This window comes from Accipiter gentilis, chromosome 22, assembly GCF_929443795.1.
Source record: "Accipiter gentilis chromosome 22, bAccGen1.1, whole genome shotgun sequence".
Classification (NCBI taxonomy): domain Eukaryota; kingdom Metazoa; phylum Chordata; class Aves; order Accipitriformes; family Accipitridae; genus Astur; species Astur gentilis.
Window position 1 is genome coordinate 6,066,898 of NC_064901.1, and position 20,224 is coordinate 6,087,121.

The 20,224-nt window shown below is 42.6% G+C and overlaps 1 protein-coding gene across 1 annotated transcript; it reads right to left on the minus strand.

Moving 5' to 3' along the window:
* Positions 1-39: 39 nt before the first annotated feature.
* Positions 40-18,248, minus strand: FAM177A1 (family with sequence similarity 177 member A1). The gene is made up of 5 exons (XM_049825492.1): positions 18,077-18,248; positions 13,742-13,918; positions 4,940-5,006; positions 3,136-3,233; positions 40-2,318 (listed from the first exon to the last, which is right to left on the minus strand). Exons 1-5 carry the CDS (start codon positions 18,161-18,163, stop codon positions 2,106-2,108), a joined length of 642 nt encoding a protein of 213 aa, XP_049681449.1. The 5' UTR covers positions 18,164-18,248; the 3' UTR covers positions 40-2,105.
* Positions 18,249-20,224: the final 1,976 nt, after the last annotated feature.

Consider the following 20,224-nt stretch of genomic DNA (forward strand, 5'->3'; position numbering starts at 1 on the left):
CAAAGACCACACAGTTTAAAATGAAAAGCCATAGCCAACTTCCAGTTCAAAAATTATATTAAATATAAAATAACCAATTAATGCATTTACAGAAAATTTAAACTATTATGAAAGTAACCACTTTCATATAGTTTGCAAAAGGAAGGATTAAGTTAAGGCACAGTGAGTAATACAGTATTTCATACAAAGAAGTTTAAACCCAAGGCAGTGAGAGCATTTCTGATGCAACAGATAGTGGGAGGGGGGGAACAACACAACTGACATTAATTTCTTGACAGAAAAGCAAAGCATCTTTCAGCTGTGAAGGTTTTACTCTTGAGCTGTGTGAAGCTTTCTGTCTTTGACAGTGTAAGAACTCCCAACAAGCTGTTTTTCTGTGTATTCCCCAGGTGTTGAACCAAGCTCTCCCATACAGATGTTCAGGGCTAAGGAATGATTTTACACAGCTGTCAGCACCCTGTCTTACAATTCAAAAAGAGGCAAAGAACAGAGTATCAAAACAGATGAAATAGAGCTGATGATGACTGAATCCTCCTCAGAAGATTTAGCATTGTCCTGGAATGCTAAGGATGGATGAGAGGAGAAGGAGTTTGTGCTCTACAGGACACTAGTTCAGGCAGAGGGTTGTCTGAAAAACATAACTGATCTCTGGAAACTAATAGCCAAGTTACTGGGCCTCTAATGTTACATCAGGCTCCTTAGTTGGTAGTGGGACCAAGGCCAGGGACATCTGATGATACCCAACACAAAATTTCACTGAAGACTATTTTTTAAATTTTACTTAGAAATCTCAAGGACAGAAGTAATGTTTCACATGGTAACTAGTGCACATTCTCTACTCCTTTATCTAGAACTAATCTCTATAGAAAGTGACTGGGGCACTAACATCTGATTGTCATAAAGTAAACCATTCACCTTTTACAAGCTGCAAGTAGAACGACAGTCATTGCAGTAAAATAGCCTTAACTGGTATTTGAGGCTACTTAAAAGCTGTGGAGCTACCTGCATTTCACTTACTTAAGCAAGTTGTTGCAGTATTGCAGCAAAGTGTTTTGTTTATTTAAAAAAAAAAGGAAGAATCCTAAGTTTGGCTTTGTGATTTATAGTTATTTATGTATTCTGTGCTAAAGTGGGGGGAAACATCTGCAATGGCACATCCCTTACTGGTAATTTAACATTAAACAAATAGTCTGTTTAGGTTAATCAAGTACCCTGACTCAGGTAATCTATGTCCAAAAAAGTTTTCGTAGTTCTAGATTGGTACCATAAACAGTGTCCAGTGCATTCAGTATAATTTAGCAAGACTTCAGTTTATTTCCCAGGACCATTCAGAGCATGTGAAGTATTCAGGCAGGTGGGTCTCTTAATTCTTGGACTTGGAGTACTCCGAGAACATCTTACACTGTTGCAAGTTCTGTACTTCTGTACTTTGCTACAGCAGTGAATGGAGCAGCTGAGCGCTATTAGCCTCCAAGAGTGCTGGTACTTGTTAATAAGTTAACAGTGTTTACAGCCTCCTTTAAAGTTTTGCTGTGGTTTTTTTTAATAAAAAGTCAGTGGACCCTTAAATCTAATTAACATTAAATCTAACATTATCGTTTTAAACAACAACAGAAAAAAAACCATGCATACAATAGTGACAATAAATAGGGGAAATCAGACGCTATTATAATGACTTGTGAGTTACAGGATATTGATTCCTATTAATCTATTCATAGAGAGCTGAGTTGCAAACAATGTGCAAATCAGAAATAGGCATTTAGAAGTAGGAAACAGCACTGCATCTGTAATCCACAGGTGTTAGAGACACAGCAATTCAAAGAAAAGACATTTTTACTTGCTTTACACAGAAATTAGCTCACACATTCCATTTTAGACCAATGTTTGTAGTGCAATTTTCATTTTAACTGAAGGGCCAATTTGGCAGAATGCCTCAGCCTTTATTAGGCAGACAGACTGAACAGACGGTGCCTAGCTCTCTCCTGATCAATAAGAATTCTAGAAGTTGTATTTCACTGAACAAGTATAATCCTATTTTTCCTGCTTCTTATAGCCAGACTGTGACACCTGACACTTCCTATTTCCTACATTATAGAGCTTTACACTTAAGGAGGGACGGGAACTACATCTTGTTTATTTTCCCCAATGGACTGGCAATCTCCCTCATTTTCAAAGTTTACATTCACGAATGAAGTACATGCTGTTGCTTCAGGCTGGTCAGTCTGGACAGGAGCTTCAGCTTGTGGCTTGTTCTGCTGTTCCCGATGCTGTCTTTCTGCTTCTTCTGACATCTTGTTTTCCTGTTCCTCCTCTTCCTCCTAAAAATAGATAATTCATAAGCTACTGTTTACCACTTACATTCACTTTAAGGCTCTCCATAAGAGCATGGCCAGTACAAGGCAAGGACATTTGTTCCACTAGAAAATGGTCGCTAGCTGATCGTAAGATGAGGTGTATTCCAGAATTCCCATTACAGAAAAAAAAAAAATTGCCAAAAGCAAAGGATTAAACTGTGTTAAATAAACACAGAAAAAACGTCACATGTCTAGATAAGCAGTTTTTAGACAATAGCAACAGTGATAGGTCTACCTTCTCTACAGCTTTTTCAGCTCTTAATAATAAAGCTATCAAAAATAAAAAGTAAGTAGTAAAGCTTTAAATATGTTTCCCATCTCTTCCAAATGAAGATTATTGAGAGTTTTTTGTGTAAAGCACTGGCTACCTATCAGTCATTTCCAGTTACGGTTTATAACAAATGGTAACATCCCATTCAATTTACCCTTGACACTTTGTTGAACAAGTTTTAGAGTTGGAAAGTATATTCCTAGCAGCCACCTCTTGACAGTGTCCAGTAACTGCTCCATCCAACTTTCTCACACTGTTGAAAGTGCATTGTACAAGAGAAACAACTACACCAGGGGTCAGGACCCTGCCAGTTCTAAGACTGATGAGCTGGTGAGAAAAGGCTGATGGATAAGCAAGCATTAATCATGCATCAAATGAAAACTGAAGGCAAGCTGAAATAGAGGTTCTAAAACTTCATTTTAATCCTGGAATACAATTTTCTTTTTTTAAAATACCAAGGAAGGCAAGTTAGGAGAAAAGGAGTGCAAGAACCCTATCTCACACACATACCTCTCTCTTCATTCTGTAATACTCATCAATGGCATATTGGTATTTTGGTGTGCTTATCCCCAGAACAGATGCAATCTTTTCCCCAAGGAAATCACACACTAAAAAATAGAGAGGTTTACATACAATTAGTATCTAGAAGAAAATGCTTAAGCACAGTTTTGTTTTAAAAGGTATCATCATCTTTCCTGAACGGTTTTCCATAGTCCTACTTCACTCAAAATCAAAATCTGCTAGGCTAATCTACTTATATATAATTATTAGCTCAATATACTAATAATTGTTCTTTAAGATAAAGAATGAACAAAAGGAAAGGAACATGGAAATCAATTAACATCTAGATGGTGGTACTGTGTGTTTGAATTCTACTAGTTTCAGCTTTGGATCCAGGTTTGTTTTGCTAGGGGATCAGTTAAAGGATAATCCTTTAACTGGACTTTAACTGAAAATTAAGGTTATACAAAAATACATGGCTACTAGCTGCATTGGTACTTCAGTCTAATGGTACCAGCAAACTAGAGAGTTATTTATTGATATATGCATACTTCAAGTCAGGAGCAGTTTTAACCATGTTATGTGTTGCATACTAATGGATTAATAAAATATTTAGGTTTCAGCTGTCTCAGTTTTCAAGCTGGAGGCTACATGCAGCACTGCTTTGCGAAAACAGGTGGTGTGCAGTCAGAAGTATGGAACAGGTGGGCTTGTGTCAGTCGGTCTCTTGGCCATGATGATGGCTACAGCACTGGTTATTGAGTAAAGGCAAGCAAGAAGTCAAATATATTGCACTTCAAATTGCAAATCTGGCCTGAGGATGCAAATGAGTTAGTCATCTTCAGGGAAAACAAGTTAGAAGTTAGCAATTGCCTGCTTCAATGGATATTCACAATAACTAATTTTATAGATATCCTGGCATCCAGAGCTCTGTGCAAAAGACCAGTTCAAATTACAAATGTAAGAGGCAAAACTGAATTGGGAAGAAGGAAATACTGATCTTCAAATTCATAAAAGATTTCTGAAAAAAGGAAAGCACTATCTACCTTTTGTGTATGAAGAACAGATATGACAAGGAATAGAATTACACTGTATATTAAAGTGTTTCTAAAAATAAGGATAGGTTAATTAATAGAATAGACTACCAATAGTTTTAAAAAATACTCCAAATTAGATGTACAATGACAGAAACCACAATATTTGTCAAAAAAAAAATAATTAAAGATACTTTCCACCTTGGGAAGAACACTGAGTAGGACAAGCAATTTTAAAACTTTGCAAAATTTTATGAGGTCCACAGGTCAAATAAACTTCTATGCAGTGAGTTTAAGACTCTTGACAATAGCCTTATTTTTGTTTATTTTGTAACCTCAGAAGTCTGTTGTAAAGCACACGACTAGGTGTGTTCTTGGGATAATTTCTAGTTGTCTTCTTCATAAAAAACTGTCAGTTTAGTTACTCCAAGCAGCATTCTTTTGAGATACCATCACACAAAACAGTTCCATACAAAACCTTACAGAAAGCTGATATACTCCCTTGCCAACACCACCCTATCTCCATATGGAGAAAAAGGGGGGAAAAAAAAGCGTTCAGCAAAAGGGTATTTTCTGTTTGTTCTTCCATTCAAGAGTTGTTGATTGAAAGTAAAACAAAGAGTGCCTAAGACAAGAGAGTACGTCTCCACAGATTAAAATACAGGTTCATTCATACTTTTGAGAAAACGGCCAGTAGCTTACAAAGATGATTTACAGTCTGTCACAGTGACTTTCAATATTGCATTACTGGTTTACCCAAGAATTAAATAAAGCAATACCTGATAAGGTTGATGTGGCAACTCGCAGCATGTGAAACCACAAGTAGGGCCCCCATGTGAGCGTTGTCTGCAAGAACAAGAGTAGTATGAATACATATAGCTGTATGTTCATGGCACATGGTAAAATACATGCCAAAGCTCAAACAGACTGAGAAGAAAGATCTGCAATGTTTCCCGTTTGCCAGCCACCACTGTATTTTTGCTTTAAAGTAAGTCTAGACCAGACATACATGAAGCAAGTTATCACCGTAAGATAGAAATATAACCATAGTTTACATCTGGGAACATTTGTTTCACTGGGTTTTGCTTCCCACTCCCATACTTGGGAAATTACAAGCATCCAACTCAATCCCAAGGTAACTCCTGTAACTAGAAAGACCTTTCCATAATGTTCTGAATTCCATCAGGCCGAGAAGTGGGTTAACCAAGTAGTCCTTCTACGGTACTATCGTACCATAGTATGATAATGAGAGAACTGCAAAAGAATATTTAAAAACAAACCAAACCTTCAAAGCAGTCCTAGAGCAAGAGGCTGCTTCCAAGTATTTACAAGCAGATATGAATTATCATTTGGGATTGCACCTGAACAAAACCAAGAACCACGAAGGACGGAGAAAATTACTGCAGCCCTCTGAGGGAGTGATGGACTGGGCTGATAAGTAAAGGGCTCGGGGTGACGTCAACAACGAGGAACACAAAATTAACAAAACAGGGCTCAAGTGGTGTCACCTCAAGCATTTGCGTGTAAGTGAGAAAGTCTCTCCGAAGTGCCTGCACGCTAAGGCAGGCAGCGTGCGAAGTAAACATAAGGAATTAGAGATCTGTGTGCAGCTGCAGGCGTAAGATCTTGTTGGGATCCCAGAGATGCACGGGGCGGCTTGCATGACTGGAGTGCTGCAACAGAGGGATACGGACTCTTTAGGAAGGACAAGCCGGGAAGACAAGGAGGAGGGGGTTGCCCTTTGCACGACTATGGTGTATTCACCACCACAGAGGAAGTACTGCAGCCTCCACACAATCTGAGATACTTACACATAGGAACCTAAAATTTAGAAGTTAATGGGCATGCATAGGCTATCCTTTTTAATAAGGAAAGAGGCTGTATCTTTTAAACAAACAAACAGACAGACAAACAACAAGCCACGTAATAAAAAGGAGAAGGGGAAAAGCAGATTCCAATCTAACGGGGAAAAAGTAGTAGGCTTTCACTTTTGTGAAAAGGCAAACTCAAATTTCATAGTGAACTAAAACATGTTCATGGTTAACAGTCTGTTGTATTCAGGCAAGCTCTTTGTTATGTATTTCCTCCCAGTAAAGATCTCTGTAGAGGTACCTTCCTTGTGGAAAGTAACAATTAAAAGTGTCAGTTTTTATTAAATGAAATCCATTAGCTCCACTCAGTTAGGTATGTATTTGTAACTTGTTGCTAAAAACTGTTTGATAGTAACCATTTTCTGTGATCTTAGTTATTGAATATCTGTACAGGACAACCAATATTATTGTAAATAATACAGCTAAGAGACTAGTCAGTATGGCCTCAGTATGCACGTACACAAGCTACTAGACCTAAGTGCCTCTGAAGCACAGTGTGACAGATGCACTCAACCCCCCCCTTAACCAAACTAGCAGTAGTTTGGTACAAGCTCCAAAGGAGGTAAAGGCCTGAGCCGTAGCCAAGCCAAGAACTCCTCTAGGAAACCCACAAAGCATCAGAGCGACACAGTGAGAACAAAGAAAGTTGTGGGTACAAGGAGTCTCATGCATACCTCTCCCATTGTATGCAATTTGACTACGAGCCAACCACTTTATCCCATAAATACGACAGCCTAAGTGAGCCTTCTTTGAGATCTCCCTGCTAGGCAGGATGGCTGCATGGCGGCGATCTCCAGCCATGAGATCTTCTACCAGTGACGGATCGTTGCATGAGCCCAGTTTGAGTTCTCCCTGCATGGCAACTGGACTGCACACCAGGCAACTCTCCCCTTGAGCAGGGATGCCTCTCAGTGTTAAGAGGTATTAGTCATTTAGCTTAAATAAGTTTTAACTAGAATGAATCACTTAGAGTTATAATGTTGTGTAATTCAGTATGCTGTTTGCTTAGCTTTACTTACTTAGCACGAGTAGCTAGATTTGCTGAAGTCTTCAGCCGCAAGCTGTAAACCTGGACTTAAGATTTACCGAACATGTACCTATTTAGTCAAAACATGGGCCTCCAGAGCCAGCATAAATCAGGAGATAAGGAGGCTTCAAGGCTACAACTGTCAACAGCCCCTGCAACTTGACAAGATAACGAACAGCCTGTCTGGAGCCAGTGAAGGAATCCAGTAAGGGGTCAGAAGATCTCAGACCAGAATCACTACTAGACCAGAGGGCGTGCAGAAGGCGTGCAAAGCGAGCGTGAAGAGCGCGTGAGGGGTGGGTGAATAGTCTGTGAGGGTATGATTGCCCAGGGATTTCTTTGTTCAGGTCAGTCCCTCCCCAGAGGCACCCTGCTGGAGCTGACCCTGCTGCTGTACCACCCTATTAATTTATTTATAAGATTCGATGCCTGAGAGTCTGTTTCAGGAAACCGAGGGCTCGAACTTCAGAGCGAACTGACACTGGACACCCAGATGGATCAGTAAGTGATGAATAGCATGCTAAACTTTGAAATCCTAACTAAGTGATATAAAGGATTGATTGTGCACTTATAATTCCCTTAGCCATAAACCACTGACCAGGTCTGGGACTAAGATTGGATCCAGCCGCACCTAGACTCCTCTCTGAGAAGGAGTTTAGAAAGCAAGGGGGTCCCTTCTGAACTTCATGACTCAATGGGAGGCTTTTCTTACCCTTGGAATCTCTTAGATATAAACCGTTCACCAGGTCTGAGACTAAGTTTGGATCTAGCCACACCTAAATTCCATCAGGAGTTTAGAAAGCAAAGGGGTCCATTCTGAACCTCATGACTCAACGGGAGAGTGTCCCTTACCTTTTTGCATCTCCAATCTCTGTGCAGATCATCCTAAATCGATTCTAACTCAATTTTCCTTTGTACATTTCTCCCATGTAGTAAGAGTGAACCTTGCCATCAAACTCTGTTAAGTTGCACTTTTACAGATGCTTTAAGGATCCTAAATCACTCCTCTGTGACACATAGCCTCTAAAAATCAGTACAGCAAGAAATTGTCTGTCAAGCCAGAAACTCAAGTTGAGCAGGCTGAAAAAAGCCAGATGCTATATATTTTTGGCAGTGGGTATGGAAAACGTCCTGCCAAGGTAAAAGTGTAAGCAAAACCAGCTGCTATCCTGCTTGCACAAAAGCACCTCTAGCTTGTTGATTATGCGCTCAGTTGGCAGACAGGCTAACGACAATCATTTTGGAGTTTGTTCAGTTGAAGAAGTCAAGAAAAGCGCTGGAAAAGCTTGTTGCCACAGGTGCAAATAATGGCATTGACAAAGCTCTGTACAATCCTTCATAACGAGGTTACAAGGTTAAAAAGCATTCACACAGTGCACAGGACAAACAGGGGCCTGCTGTGTAGCTGTAAGCAAGAAGCTACAAAAGCCCCCTTAACATTTAAGAGTGAAAAGACAAGCTGAACTTCAATGTGACAGAAGTAACTCGGACACAGAATATTCTAACTTGTTTGTGGTAACACAAAGGTATGGAACATCTGAGGCTCAGCAGACACAGACGTTCTGTCTATTTCTACTGTTCCCCCACAACAATTAAAAACCAATTTGGTATGTTAGGAGCACTTCTAAGTTCAGCTTCATGGAAAACTCTGCTTTCTGACAAAGCCCAACTGGACACCTCTTCACCCTTGCCAAGCAAGGCTTTGCCATTCCCCTCAATTTAAAAAAGGAGCATTCTTTCACGTGTCTCAAAAGGCAAAATAAAACCATGACAGAAGCTACTTCACACAAATTCAACAGGAGAAAGGAGACGGCTTGGAGAGTAAACCAAGAACAACCAGGAACAAGGGAACACATCCAAGGAATAATCCTCCTTCTCCCCCTCCCCCCGCCCTCCCCTTACTTCCTCAGGCTAAGTTTGGGTGGTTTCCCAGAGCACCTCAGGGATGGAAGCAGGAATGGCGAACATGAGGTGAGAAGAGGTACTGGAGAAAACCAGAACCGTTTGGGTGATATGAACAGGGCTGTTAAGCCACAGCTCAGTACAAACTAATCCTACTCCGTGAAGTAGCTTTAATACATTGAGCAATACTGGAAAACGGTAGCCAAGTCAGGTCCTACTGATGTTCAGCAAGAAGCACATATCCAGATACTGTATGTCAACCTCCTTTGGCCAGAGAAGCCTTATGTTCAGTTTTTAATCAACACAAGGACACAGTAATACTGTATTTCTTGACTGGAAACAAGGGACAGCACTATGAAACACATGACACCGGTTTATTATAAGGGGACAGTATTTCTCCTGCCATCAGTCTCTTTAGTATATGTTTTTACAATGCTTAATTATACTATTCAGCTATCCTTTTGTTGTTTAAAATGGAAAACACAATGATTATGACAACTAGTTTTTAAATTACAAAAATTCTTAATGTACAATTTTAATCCAAGTGCTGCATTTTAAGTAGGACTGAACATAATGGATTCAACGATTAATAAACCCAAGAGGGCTCTGGTTCAACAACAGAACATGATTTTGTCCCCTAGTATGGGGCTGCCAAAGGGAGCACACATGCGCTCCCTTGAACTTCTGAGTGCACCACGTTCGTAAACAATCCACATCTGTATTTATTTTTGCCAGATTTCAGTCCCTAACAACACTTAAACTTTCCAAAGAACGTAGTTTCTTTTTTGCCACAGAAAATGGCAAAATGAGGAAAGGAATCTTTTTCTGATTTAAGAAAAAACAAATCCTGTATTTAAGAGTTAATATATACCACCAAGTAGATACTCTTCAATTGTTTACTGCGCAAAGATGCATTTTAAATTAGTTTAATTATTGAATGGTCATTGCTATAAAAGGTCCTTCAGTGTATGCACCATGTAAAACTGTGGCATCTAAGACAAGCCAGTGAAAACAAGATCAGAAACACACATGTCATCTTCCATCAAAAAGCTTCTACCATATTGTGAGTACCTATTACTTGGTCAGTGACTATTTTTCTCCCTCATCCCCAAATTCTTAAAAGAAAATTAGAGTTTGACAGTCCTTAAGTGAGGACTTTTTGCTATTTGAAGTTAAGCTCCTCTTAACTACAGGGTATCAAGATAATCTGCCTGCAAGAATGTGTTTCAATCTTTCTAAGCGCTGAAGGTTAATAAAATTAAATCTCTTCTGGAATTTTGTTGCAGAGATGTTCTCAGGATGAATTTTAAGGTTATCACCAACAGTTATATTGCTTACATTTGCTCTGCAAAGACATTCCACCTTCTGCCTACTTAGGTAATAAGTGAATGCAACAAAGAGCTTATAGCAAGTCACCCTCCAAGGATAAAAAGAAATACTATCTTCTAGAACAGGTTAGAGAAATTTAGTTACTACAAAATAAAGTTTTGGTGGACAGAAGCAAAAGGAGATTTACATATAAAGTGTAAGCATCTAAATTTTAGGGCAGAACAGAAGACTCAGTTAAAATTAAAGCATTTATATTATTAAAGCTTTTACATTTTAATTTGAGAACAGTCAGATAATACTGAATGCTATTATCTAAAAAATCCAGGGAAAGATTTATTAAGCATACTCTGTGTTCTGGATTCAACCCATTCTTAAAAAAAACACAAACCAAACCACAACAGAATGGACACTCCAGTCCAAGAACGTTAATGAACTGAGGGCTGACCTATAGAAGCATCAGAATCATTCTTCCAAAGCAAAATTTAAGACCCAGTTCTTTCTGAGAATTTGTTTTGTTACAAGTGGCAGCAGTCATATCACACTGAATGCTTTGGTTATCATATTACCAGGAGATATACACGTTACTTTGCTTAGTAAGAAAGACATTGTCATTGTCTGCTTATCTGTAAAACACAATTAAACCAAGGTACTGACTGAAGACGCTTCTTTACAACACGGCAAAATATTTGTCTCCCTTAAATTCATTCAGAAGCTGCCGGGATGCCAATACCAGCTGAGCTTTGAAATTTCATGATGCAAAGTTTCTATTCAAAATATTAAATGTGCTTTTCCTAAAAATAAATTGGACCAGAAACAGCTATTACTTGCAACATACTTTTTTGTATCCCAACTGAGATAACAAGTTTTAGACATGCTGGTCTCAGCAAACTGACTACTTAATTGCTTTTAAAGAAATCCTACAATAAAAACATTTTTAAGGCAGCTGTTGGCTAAAACATCAAAGCTCAGCTTGGACTAACATTTCTTCAATTGACTGGCTCAGCTGGGAGACACGAAGCATGCAGCAGATAAGGTAAACTTCACTTAATGGCAACCCTTGGTCTAATCAAGTTTATTCTGTCAAGGTAAAAAGCAATACATAATAAGGCATACTGTGCTCCACAATGAACTATTCTGGTTTGAGGGGTCCTTTTATTAAAAAGTGTAATAAAAATTAAGGATTTCATAGAACATAAAAGGAGAATAAAGCAATCTTAACTGTGCCATACAATATACTTTTTGGTATTCAGAAAAATAATCCATATTAGGAAAGCAGGAGAACAATCACAAAGCATTCCCAGCTGTTGTGCACGTTTGAGGGCTCTTTAGTTAAGTGTCCATTTGTACAGCAGAGTGCATGTCTCTGGCCTCACAACACCGTACATCAAGGCTCGTGAGCCTTCCATCGCTGCACCACAGTGGAACTCTTCTACTGAGAGGAAATGGCACAAAAAATTATACAGATCTCGTCCCCTGCTAATTACAGTTGGGGAAAAAAATCTCTTACGCATCCATAGATATCTGCATAGTGGGGAACAGATCTGACTCTGAAGATACCTGAACATTACCATAATATTCTGTAAGTCTCACAGTTCTTGCATTTCTTTGAGTAGATCCTTAAGGAGGAAAAAAAAAACCCCAACACCCACCAAGGCAGCTTAACATCTACTCATTGTTTGTGAGTGTAATACATTTATTTTCAATCTATAAACTTCAGGTGTATTTTATACTGATTATATCCTACCTGCTCTTAGGCTGATGTTACTTTTCGTTGTATACAAGAACTGCCTAGCAAGAAAGAGATAGCAGTACCATCAATCCGTCCCAGACGAAATGCAACAGCTTCAGCCGTGAATTGCTAGGAACCCCAATCCCAGCTGAATTCCCATAGTCTCACTGCAGCTCGGTCCTCAAACCACTTTTTTTTTTTTTTTCTTCGAGATAAATTCATTTTACAGAGGGGAAAAAAAGAACTGATTGACAGTCCTTCCCAAAGCAAACAACTTACAGTTCACCACTTCAGAAGAGAATGAGCAGAAAGTCAAACCTTCACTGCAACTGTTCCTTCAACAAAGCCAAGCTCTCCCAGGATGCATATGCATATACATAAATACAGGGCCTACTACTGTACAGTAAATAGAGACCTTCAACCACAACATTTCTTAATTACAGATTCCCAAACGATGGCGCAGAAGTCATTTCAACAGCAATGTCAAGTAGAAAACAGGGCACCGCAATCCGTGCATGCAAAGACTCTTCTCTGAAGCAGGGGAACAAGCAGCTCTACGCCAGCATCCGCCTCCAGCGTGCAACCAGGCAGGACCAGCACAAAGCAAAGGCCGCCGGCTGCCTGACCGCACTCCAGCACATCAGGAGGGAGCCAGCCGGTTTCAGAGCCGCCACCTCCAGCTCAGGACAGGCAACCAAGCCCAGAGAGGGCCAGGAAGGGAGCCGCACTGGCAGGCAGGGCATAGGACTGCAGACCCAATTTACTGGGGTAAGAATTCTTGCAGGAGGGTAGAGGAAAGAGGTGGTTGGGACACCAGTTCGTGGGGGTGTCTCAAAAGAAACACGAGACTGGGGATGTGGAGAGATGAAGGGATGGATGTGGATCTCCTCTGGGACTGACTGCCAGAGGGCAGGGAGCTGCTGCCGCCAGCGCTGGCACGCACAGCTGTGAGCTTTGCAAATACGCTATCTCTCCAAAATAGATTGTCAGGCACACCAACAGAGTAAAACAGACAATGTATTTCATTTTACGTCTAAGTATAGATCCAGAGTCACTGACAAAAAGGAAAATGCATTTTAGCAGCTACAGTACACACTACAGGAGACAGCTTTAATTGTTGAAACTCCGCTTGAATTTGGACCAGTAAATGGAGACTCCATTCACAGGTCGAGCAGCATCTTAACGGATTGCTTACAGCACAGATGAACTTTGCATACACGTACTAGGCAGGTCCTTTAAAACCTGGTTTTTATATATCATGAATTACACCAGTTTTCCTTTCCTTCTGCAAGTCAAATGATGCTTTCTCTTCTATACTCTTTTAATTATATCACATTGCTGGTATGCTAACATTAAATCACAGGTTCAACTCTCTGCTGTCACCAAACATAAGGAAACAAATGCTTTCCCTGCACATTTTTTTAAACAACAGAACGAATCAAGGAGACACAAAGCAAATATTATTAGAGGAGGAAATGCTGGAGAGGACAGACTAGAGCCGTAAAGAAATTAAATCCATTTCTAATTAACAGGGGTACTTTAGTGGAGGACTCCAGGACAAAACTTACCAGGAGTACTTCTCACAGATTCTTCAGTCCCTAGAGCCAATCAAATTAAGGGAATCTTTAATACTAAATACCAAACCAGATTTGTGACACAAAAATTAATGTACAAAATGTGGGCAGCAACCCAGAAGTAGCAATTAACCAAGGAAAATACCTACAGGATCTACAGGCGGCAACAGGTCTTTTTTCTCTTGTTCATCTTCTTCTTCATCTGTGCTGTATTCTTCCATTGTTTCTCCACTTGCAAAATGAATAACCCTCCTTGGAATTTTCTTCTTCTTTCCTATGACACCCAACTCCACATTCTCAAAGCCTCTATCTCCATTTGCAACTTGCTATAAAGAAGAAAAAAAAATAAAATCATTATCTCAAGTACATGCTTCTGGAACTGGAAAAGTTGCCCCTTAAAAAACTTCACGAAATATTTAAAATAGATTGATTAGCATATACAATGGACATTTGCAAGAGCTTGGCTGTAGGTAAAAAGACTGCAACATTATTGTTTGCAGATAGATAAAAACTGATCTCTTCACTAAAAATAACAAAAAGGTAAGTGCCTTCACTTCAGCATGGACAGGTGGTATTAAAAACATCTATTCTGAAAGAGCACTGTGTTATTTAGGAGCTTCTTAGTGGGATGCTTTTATTTAAATAATTCGATGAGCACATAAGTGTTAATATTTAAAAGTATCATTGGTTTTGACGAATATCTGGTGAAATTAATCAAGTAGCTCATAGGCTGTAGCCGTCTCTTTGCAAGCTTAGGCAGACACCTCTAGCACAACAGAGAGCTGAATGAAGGATAACTGAGCAGCCAAGCTCAATCTTTAAAAAGATGCATCAAGCAATCTGCCTCTGTGGGCTTTCATCAGCAATCGCGATCAGTACAAGGGACCATGCTAAAAGAACAACACTTAGTTCTGTGGCTAAGGACATATAAAAAGAGAAGTACAATGTCTGGTTTTGTTCTTCCAGCTGCTGAATGCTACAATGCAGTCTTTGGGTCACAAGTGTTAAAAAAATATACTTCTAGTTCAAAGGCCAATCAATAATTCTTTAGGCTAGTAACTCCTGCAGCCAAAGAATTTTAGTATGGTTTTGTATCACATCTATCAAAACAGAGCCTTCATCTTGGTAGAGCTTTTGGATACTACTGCATCAAATGCATAAAGCTGTTTTGAAAACATTTCTGTCATACAGAGAAGGACACAGAAGTCAGGAAATGTCAGCCACATGCTTTTAATGTACCACAAAGGTTTTTACAAATGCATGAGCTCATATAACTTAAAATGGTATCATAAGGAATGAGATATATGTACATGTACACAGAATTCGGGTTGCACAGAATGGGCACGTTCCAATTTTCGACTTCTTGTCTATGCAACCTTAACTGTCTCCACAGAGACAATTCAAAATTATTTTTATAAATACACATTTTATCACACAGTTGTAAGACATCCCATAATCACTGCAAGTACAGCATCACTGTTCCCGTCTCTTATGCTAGGTTACGTAAATTAGCTTTACGGTCCAAACAGGCTCGGCTAGCTGGGAGAGCCAGCGGGCATGGCAGAGAGGGGCAGGAGGGGGCTGTGTGGAGCAGAACGGCTGCCTTCATTCCAGGCACAGATTTTTCTCATGCCCACAGAGAAGAGGGAGGGAAAGTAAAGATCACATGCTGAGGTCTACAGTGTGGAGAGGGAGCGCACACATTGATCGTCTCTCCCAGCCCTTGAACCACCGCTTCTCAAAACTGCAAGTCATTTCAGCTTCCCCTAGCATTTCTTTAGCCACCATAGCACATTTCGGACATTTTCCCGGAGAGGCAGAGCAGAACCAAGTGGCAAGTCTTCAATAGGGTAATTCAGCTGAAACAGCATTACATTTTCATGCAGAAAGACAAAACTGACTATCCGGGGCCCAGCGCACTCTCTCTGCTGTGTTTCAGCCTCTGGAACAGAGCAGGAGGAGAACAGCAAAGCTAGAAAAATAAGAATGCTGAAAACAGTAAAACGACCTAAGCACGGGCAGCGCTCCTTGCTGCCGCTGTAAAAGCAGGCACCACTTACTGCGACTCAGTTCTGTATTTTTGGGAACGAAGAGCACCACAGAATCAGCCTTTTATGAACATTTCACACTCCTTTATTGGCATCATACAATGATGCCATTTTTCATGTTTAGTCACAGTGCTGAAGAGCACTATTTCTTGCAACACAGCATCACAAATATTACTGTGATTAATAACAGCAAGCAACATGAGCCTCTCCTTAGACCTCCTGTAAAGGCACAGCCTCTTCATCTGATTTTGGCTCATTTAACTCAAATGCTTCAAATATTTTAACTTAGAAAAAATTGCAGTTAACATTTGAAGTTTAAAAAGCAGGCTTCAATTCCCTTCACACCCATCCCACACTCCACTTACACTACCTACAGTAAGCAGCTCCACGTAGCTGGTACCGGTACAAAGTTTCACACAAATGCAGTAGTTCAAGACAGTACGGATTCATCAAGGAACAATGAATCTGGTTCCCTTAGTAATCTGGTTCAGAGTCCTAAATTATTAAATAAAATAATGCGTAGCAGCTGTTGCTGTGTTTACTACCTAGTCAACAAACCTGGATGTGGGTTTTAGTCATCACTATAGCATTTGTCCTTCTGATTTTTACATGCACAACATCAATAAAAGCCAACTCTCCCAGCTGCAAGCAGAAAGTTCAGCATCAGTAAATTTTATTTATCTTTCCAAAACTGTGACAATGCAGACCTGTTCTAGAATTGTCAGCTAGACTCACTTTACAGCTCAGATGTTACAGTACCTCCAGTTAGAGGCTTTACACTTTTGATCTTCCTTTACAAATTTGATCCTTCTTTTCCAATTCAAGAAGCTGCCACAAAGATCATTCTTCTAGGCCACTGCTTTGGTCCGACTGCAACCTCATTTTCGCCCACAGGGTCGTCCCCGTCCAACACACTATATGGGTCTCAAAAGACTCAGCATTTGTCTTCACCTCATGCCGTAAATGTATACACTTTGGCTTCTATTCCAGCAACTATTAGACACAAAGGCCAGTCGCCCTTGTGCTTTTGCCACCCTAGCTAACACTCTGAAGGTACTCTGTCAACACTTTTTCTTTTAGAAGCCCTGTTGGAATTTTTGCCGGCTTTATGGCACCAATATAAACCTTGCCTGTCAGGAAGTCAGTATCCAAAACTGCTGCTCCTTGTTTTTACACCCACTCTCTTATCTCACCCTTTGGCCAGAAACAGAGCGAGCAGGACACCTTTTGACAGCGTTGGTACAACACGCGGCATTTCAGTCCACAACCAAAATGCCAAAATAAATAAACTACAATGAAGGATGAGGCGTGCCTGGACACCTGCAGGGCAAGCTAGGAGAGCTCACGCAATTAATATTAGGTGATGCAATAACGTAAAGTTTCATCAAGGACAGGAAGAAGCAAAGCAGAAAGTAACAGGAAGGGCAGACTATTCACGTTGTCATCTTCTAACCTGTCAGGCTCAGGTATTGTTACAACAGGACCCAAAACGCCAAAGTCTGTGACGTCCAGTCTCCCTTAGAAAGAGGAATAATTCAATTTGCACAGATCTATCCACTGACCTGACAGCGCTACTTAATAGAAGGCTGGCAATAGTTAACGAGAAATATTTCTACCCAGGCTATCTCGCCTGCCTCACTGATGTCATTTGTGTTAGTTTTTTCGGCTAGGGTTTTTTGGGGGGTTTGGTTGGGGTTTTTTTGCATATTGCTTGACTTCCCGCCCTTGTGATCCAACTGAAATTAACCAGCGTGAGTCTTTCTGAAACAGAAGACAACAAAATAACAGAGTCAGCGGACGACGGTAAGAAAAGGGACCCTCGCACAAGAAGCCTCAGGAAGGCACCACAACCGGTGACGGGGCAGCGCATGAAAGAGCCAGCGCGAAGCCAAGCCGAGGCCACCGCGAGGGACGGCTGCCGAAGGAGCGGGAGAGCTCGCCAGGTTACCCGTTAATTAAGAGCTGGTGGCCCTGCTCACCTCCGAGGCCTTCCCGAACTTGGCAGCGCGGCGGGAAGCGGAGACCTGTCTCCATTTAATATTTATCAGGCTCCTTTGTAAGAGGCATTTCCCGCCGCTGGACAGGAGACACCCGAGACACGCGTGCCCGCCGCGCTGACTGTAATTACAGAGCGCTGGAAGGAAGAAGGAAGGAAGGAAGGAAGGAAGGAAGGGCCGGCCGACCTCCTGCTCCTGCTCCTGCCCCCGCCGCCCACCGCCAGAGAACCGGCTCCCCCCGCTCCCGCGCACCCCGCGGCGGATCGGCCCCGGCCGGGCCCCGGCAGCCGCCGCCCGCCCCACCGCGGCCCGAGCTGCCTCGCCCTCCTCCGGAAGCGGTCTCCTCCCGGGCACCCGCGGCGGGGCGGCCCGGCCCGGCCCGGCCCGGCCGGCCGGGGCCGGCGGTAGAGGCCGCTGGGCCGGCCCCGGCCCCCCTCACCTGCTCGGGCTCCATGGCGCAGGCGGCGGGCGCGGGGCCGGCGGCGGGCGCGCAGTAGAGGGTGATGGCGGACAGCCCCTGCTCCATCCTCCCGCCCGCCGCGGCGCCGGGGGAGGGCGGCAGCGGGCCCGCCGCGGCCCAGGGAGCCGAGCAGCCGGGCGGCACCGCCCGTCACGCCGCCCGCCGGGGCGGTGCTTGGGGGGGCCCGCCGCGGCCTGCCGGGCCGCCGCCCGCGGCCCGAGGGGCGGGGTGGCCCCGCCGGGGCCGGCCGCGCCCGGGAGCCGCCGCCCGGCCGGCCGGGACCCCCGCGAGCGGGAGCGGGGCCGCCGCCGGCGAGCGGCCGTCGGCCTCGGTCCGTTCTCCTTCCCTCCGCAGCCCGGCAGCAGGCGGGGAGGAGACCCGGGCGAGGCGGCCGGGCTGCCGGGCGCAGCCATAGCCGCGCGCGGAGGGAAGCGCAGCCCCTCGGCGAGGAGGGAGAACCCTGCGTGCTGCGGGGGGAGCGGGCAGGCCGGCTGGCTTCCGAGAATATTGTAAAGACCTGCGAAATAACAGAGGACTACTCTTGAGACAGCGTTCAGGAGCCCTCCCTCGCTCTCTCTGTCGAGAAGAGCCAGGCTGGGGAAGCCTTTCAGTACCCGGTGTTGGCTCGGGCAAACCAACACCTTTTAAAGGACAAAGCACGGAACGAGACAGAAATGCACGCCAAGGGGGCCAGGGGCGCGCCTGGGTGAGAAAATAACGTTTATTCCCAGCAGGCAGGGAAACGCGTTTGCCAGACGAGGGGCTCGCTCAGCTGCCCCCCGCGAGAGCTGGGGGTCCTCTTCCCCCAGGGGTGCGCTGAGCGGCCTGGCTGCAAGGCGGTGGCCCGGCTGAACCAGGGGCAAAAGGCACCTTAGCCAATGCCGACTACCGGTGAAAACACCTGGGAACACCCTTTTTATGGGACTGAGGAGCGAGTAATTTTCACTTTTTTTTTTCTTCAAGGCATTGGAGCCAATGGCTGTAACGTGCACTTACTTACGTGACAGCAAGAGCTATCATTAAGAATCGCTTGCAAAGAAAGATAGTCTGTAGCACAGATGGGCTCTTAGGCACTTTACTGGTCATACTATCAAAGCCTTATCCAGATCCCATGACGAATTAAAGTCCCAGGTAAAGTATAGATGTACCAGCTTTACAGTTACTCTAGCACAAGGCAGCAAATGTTCCCCTTATGAAAAGGACTGACAGACAGAATGTACTATTGAATACATGATTGCAGAAACACATGAATGAAAGATTAGAGTACTATTTTAGATGGCACGGGACCGAGCACCTGGTTTGTATGTTAAAAACTGCAAAGAAGCAAACTAATGTAAGGGCACGTAAATACCTCTTACCCTTAGTAGAGTTTACATTCTGTTTAACAAGGACTGGTTGAAATAGGGTAGCGGCTCTTAAAGAACAGCATTAAATCATCAGCCAGCCAACTTGCTCTCCTTTGCCTCTACTGCAATTACAGCAGCTGTATAGTAACACTGAAGTTAATCTTTCACCTCCCAGATAATTAGCATTTGCAACTTAGACAAGTTTAATAGATTTAGCAAGTGTCAATATTGAAAGTCCTGAGGAAAGGTAAAGAATGTTAACAAATAAACCCATGCTTGTTCTTTTCCGTGGCTATTTGTGTATGTTAATACTTAATTGTCCAGCTCCTATCACACAGCTATCTATTGACCATCATAACTGTTTCCTCTTAAGAATAGTTTTCATGAACTACATGCATCCTTTGCCCTAGCTGTAATAACAGGATATTTGAACTGCCAAGGTCCTCCTCTTTCTTGAAGGAGTAAAACAATTCCATCAAACCTGTTCTTCTAGCCCTGTGGCTAGGATTTTCCTTGAAAAGGCAGCAAACTGATAAAGCATGCACCAACAATACATAAATTATTCCACAGCTGGTGAAGGTCTTCCACTTTTACAGAACAACCACCATCTTCCAAAAAAGTAAACATGCAACAGATACCTATTTCTGTATTAGTGTGCTGGATGTCAAAGCTTATTAACAACCCATAGCCGAGGAAAAGGATGACTGCAGGATGTCACTGATTTTGAAGTAAGGATGCACTTCTAAAATAAGAGTTGAGCCGATTTTGTGCGTTACTCTCT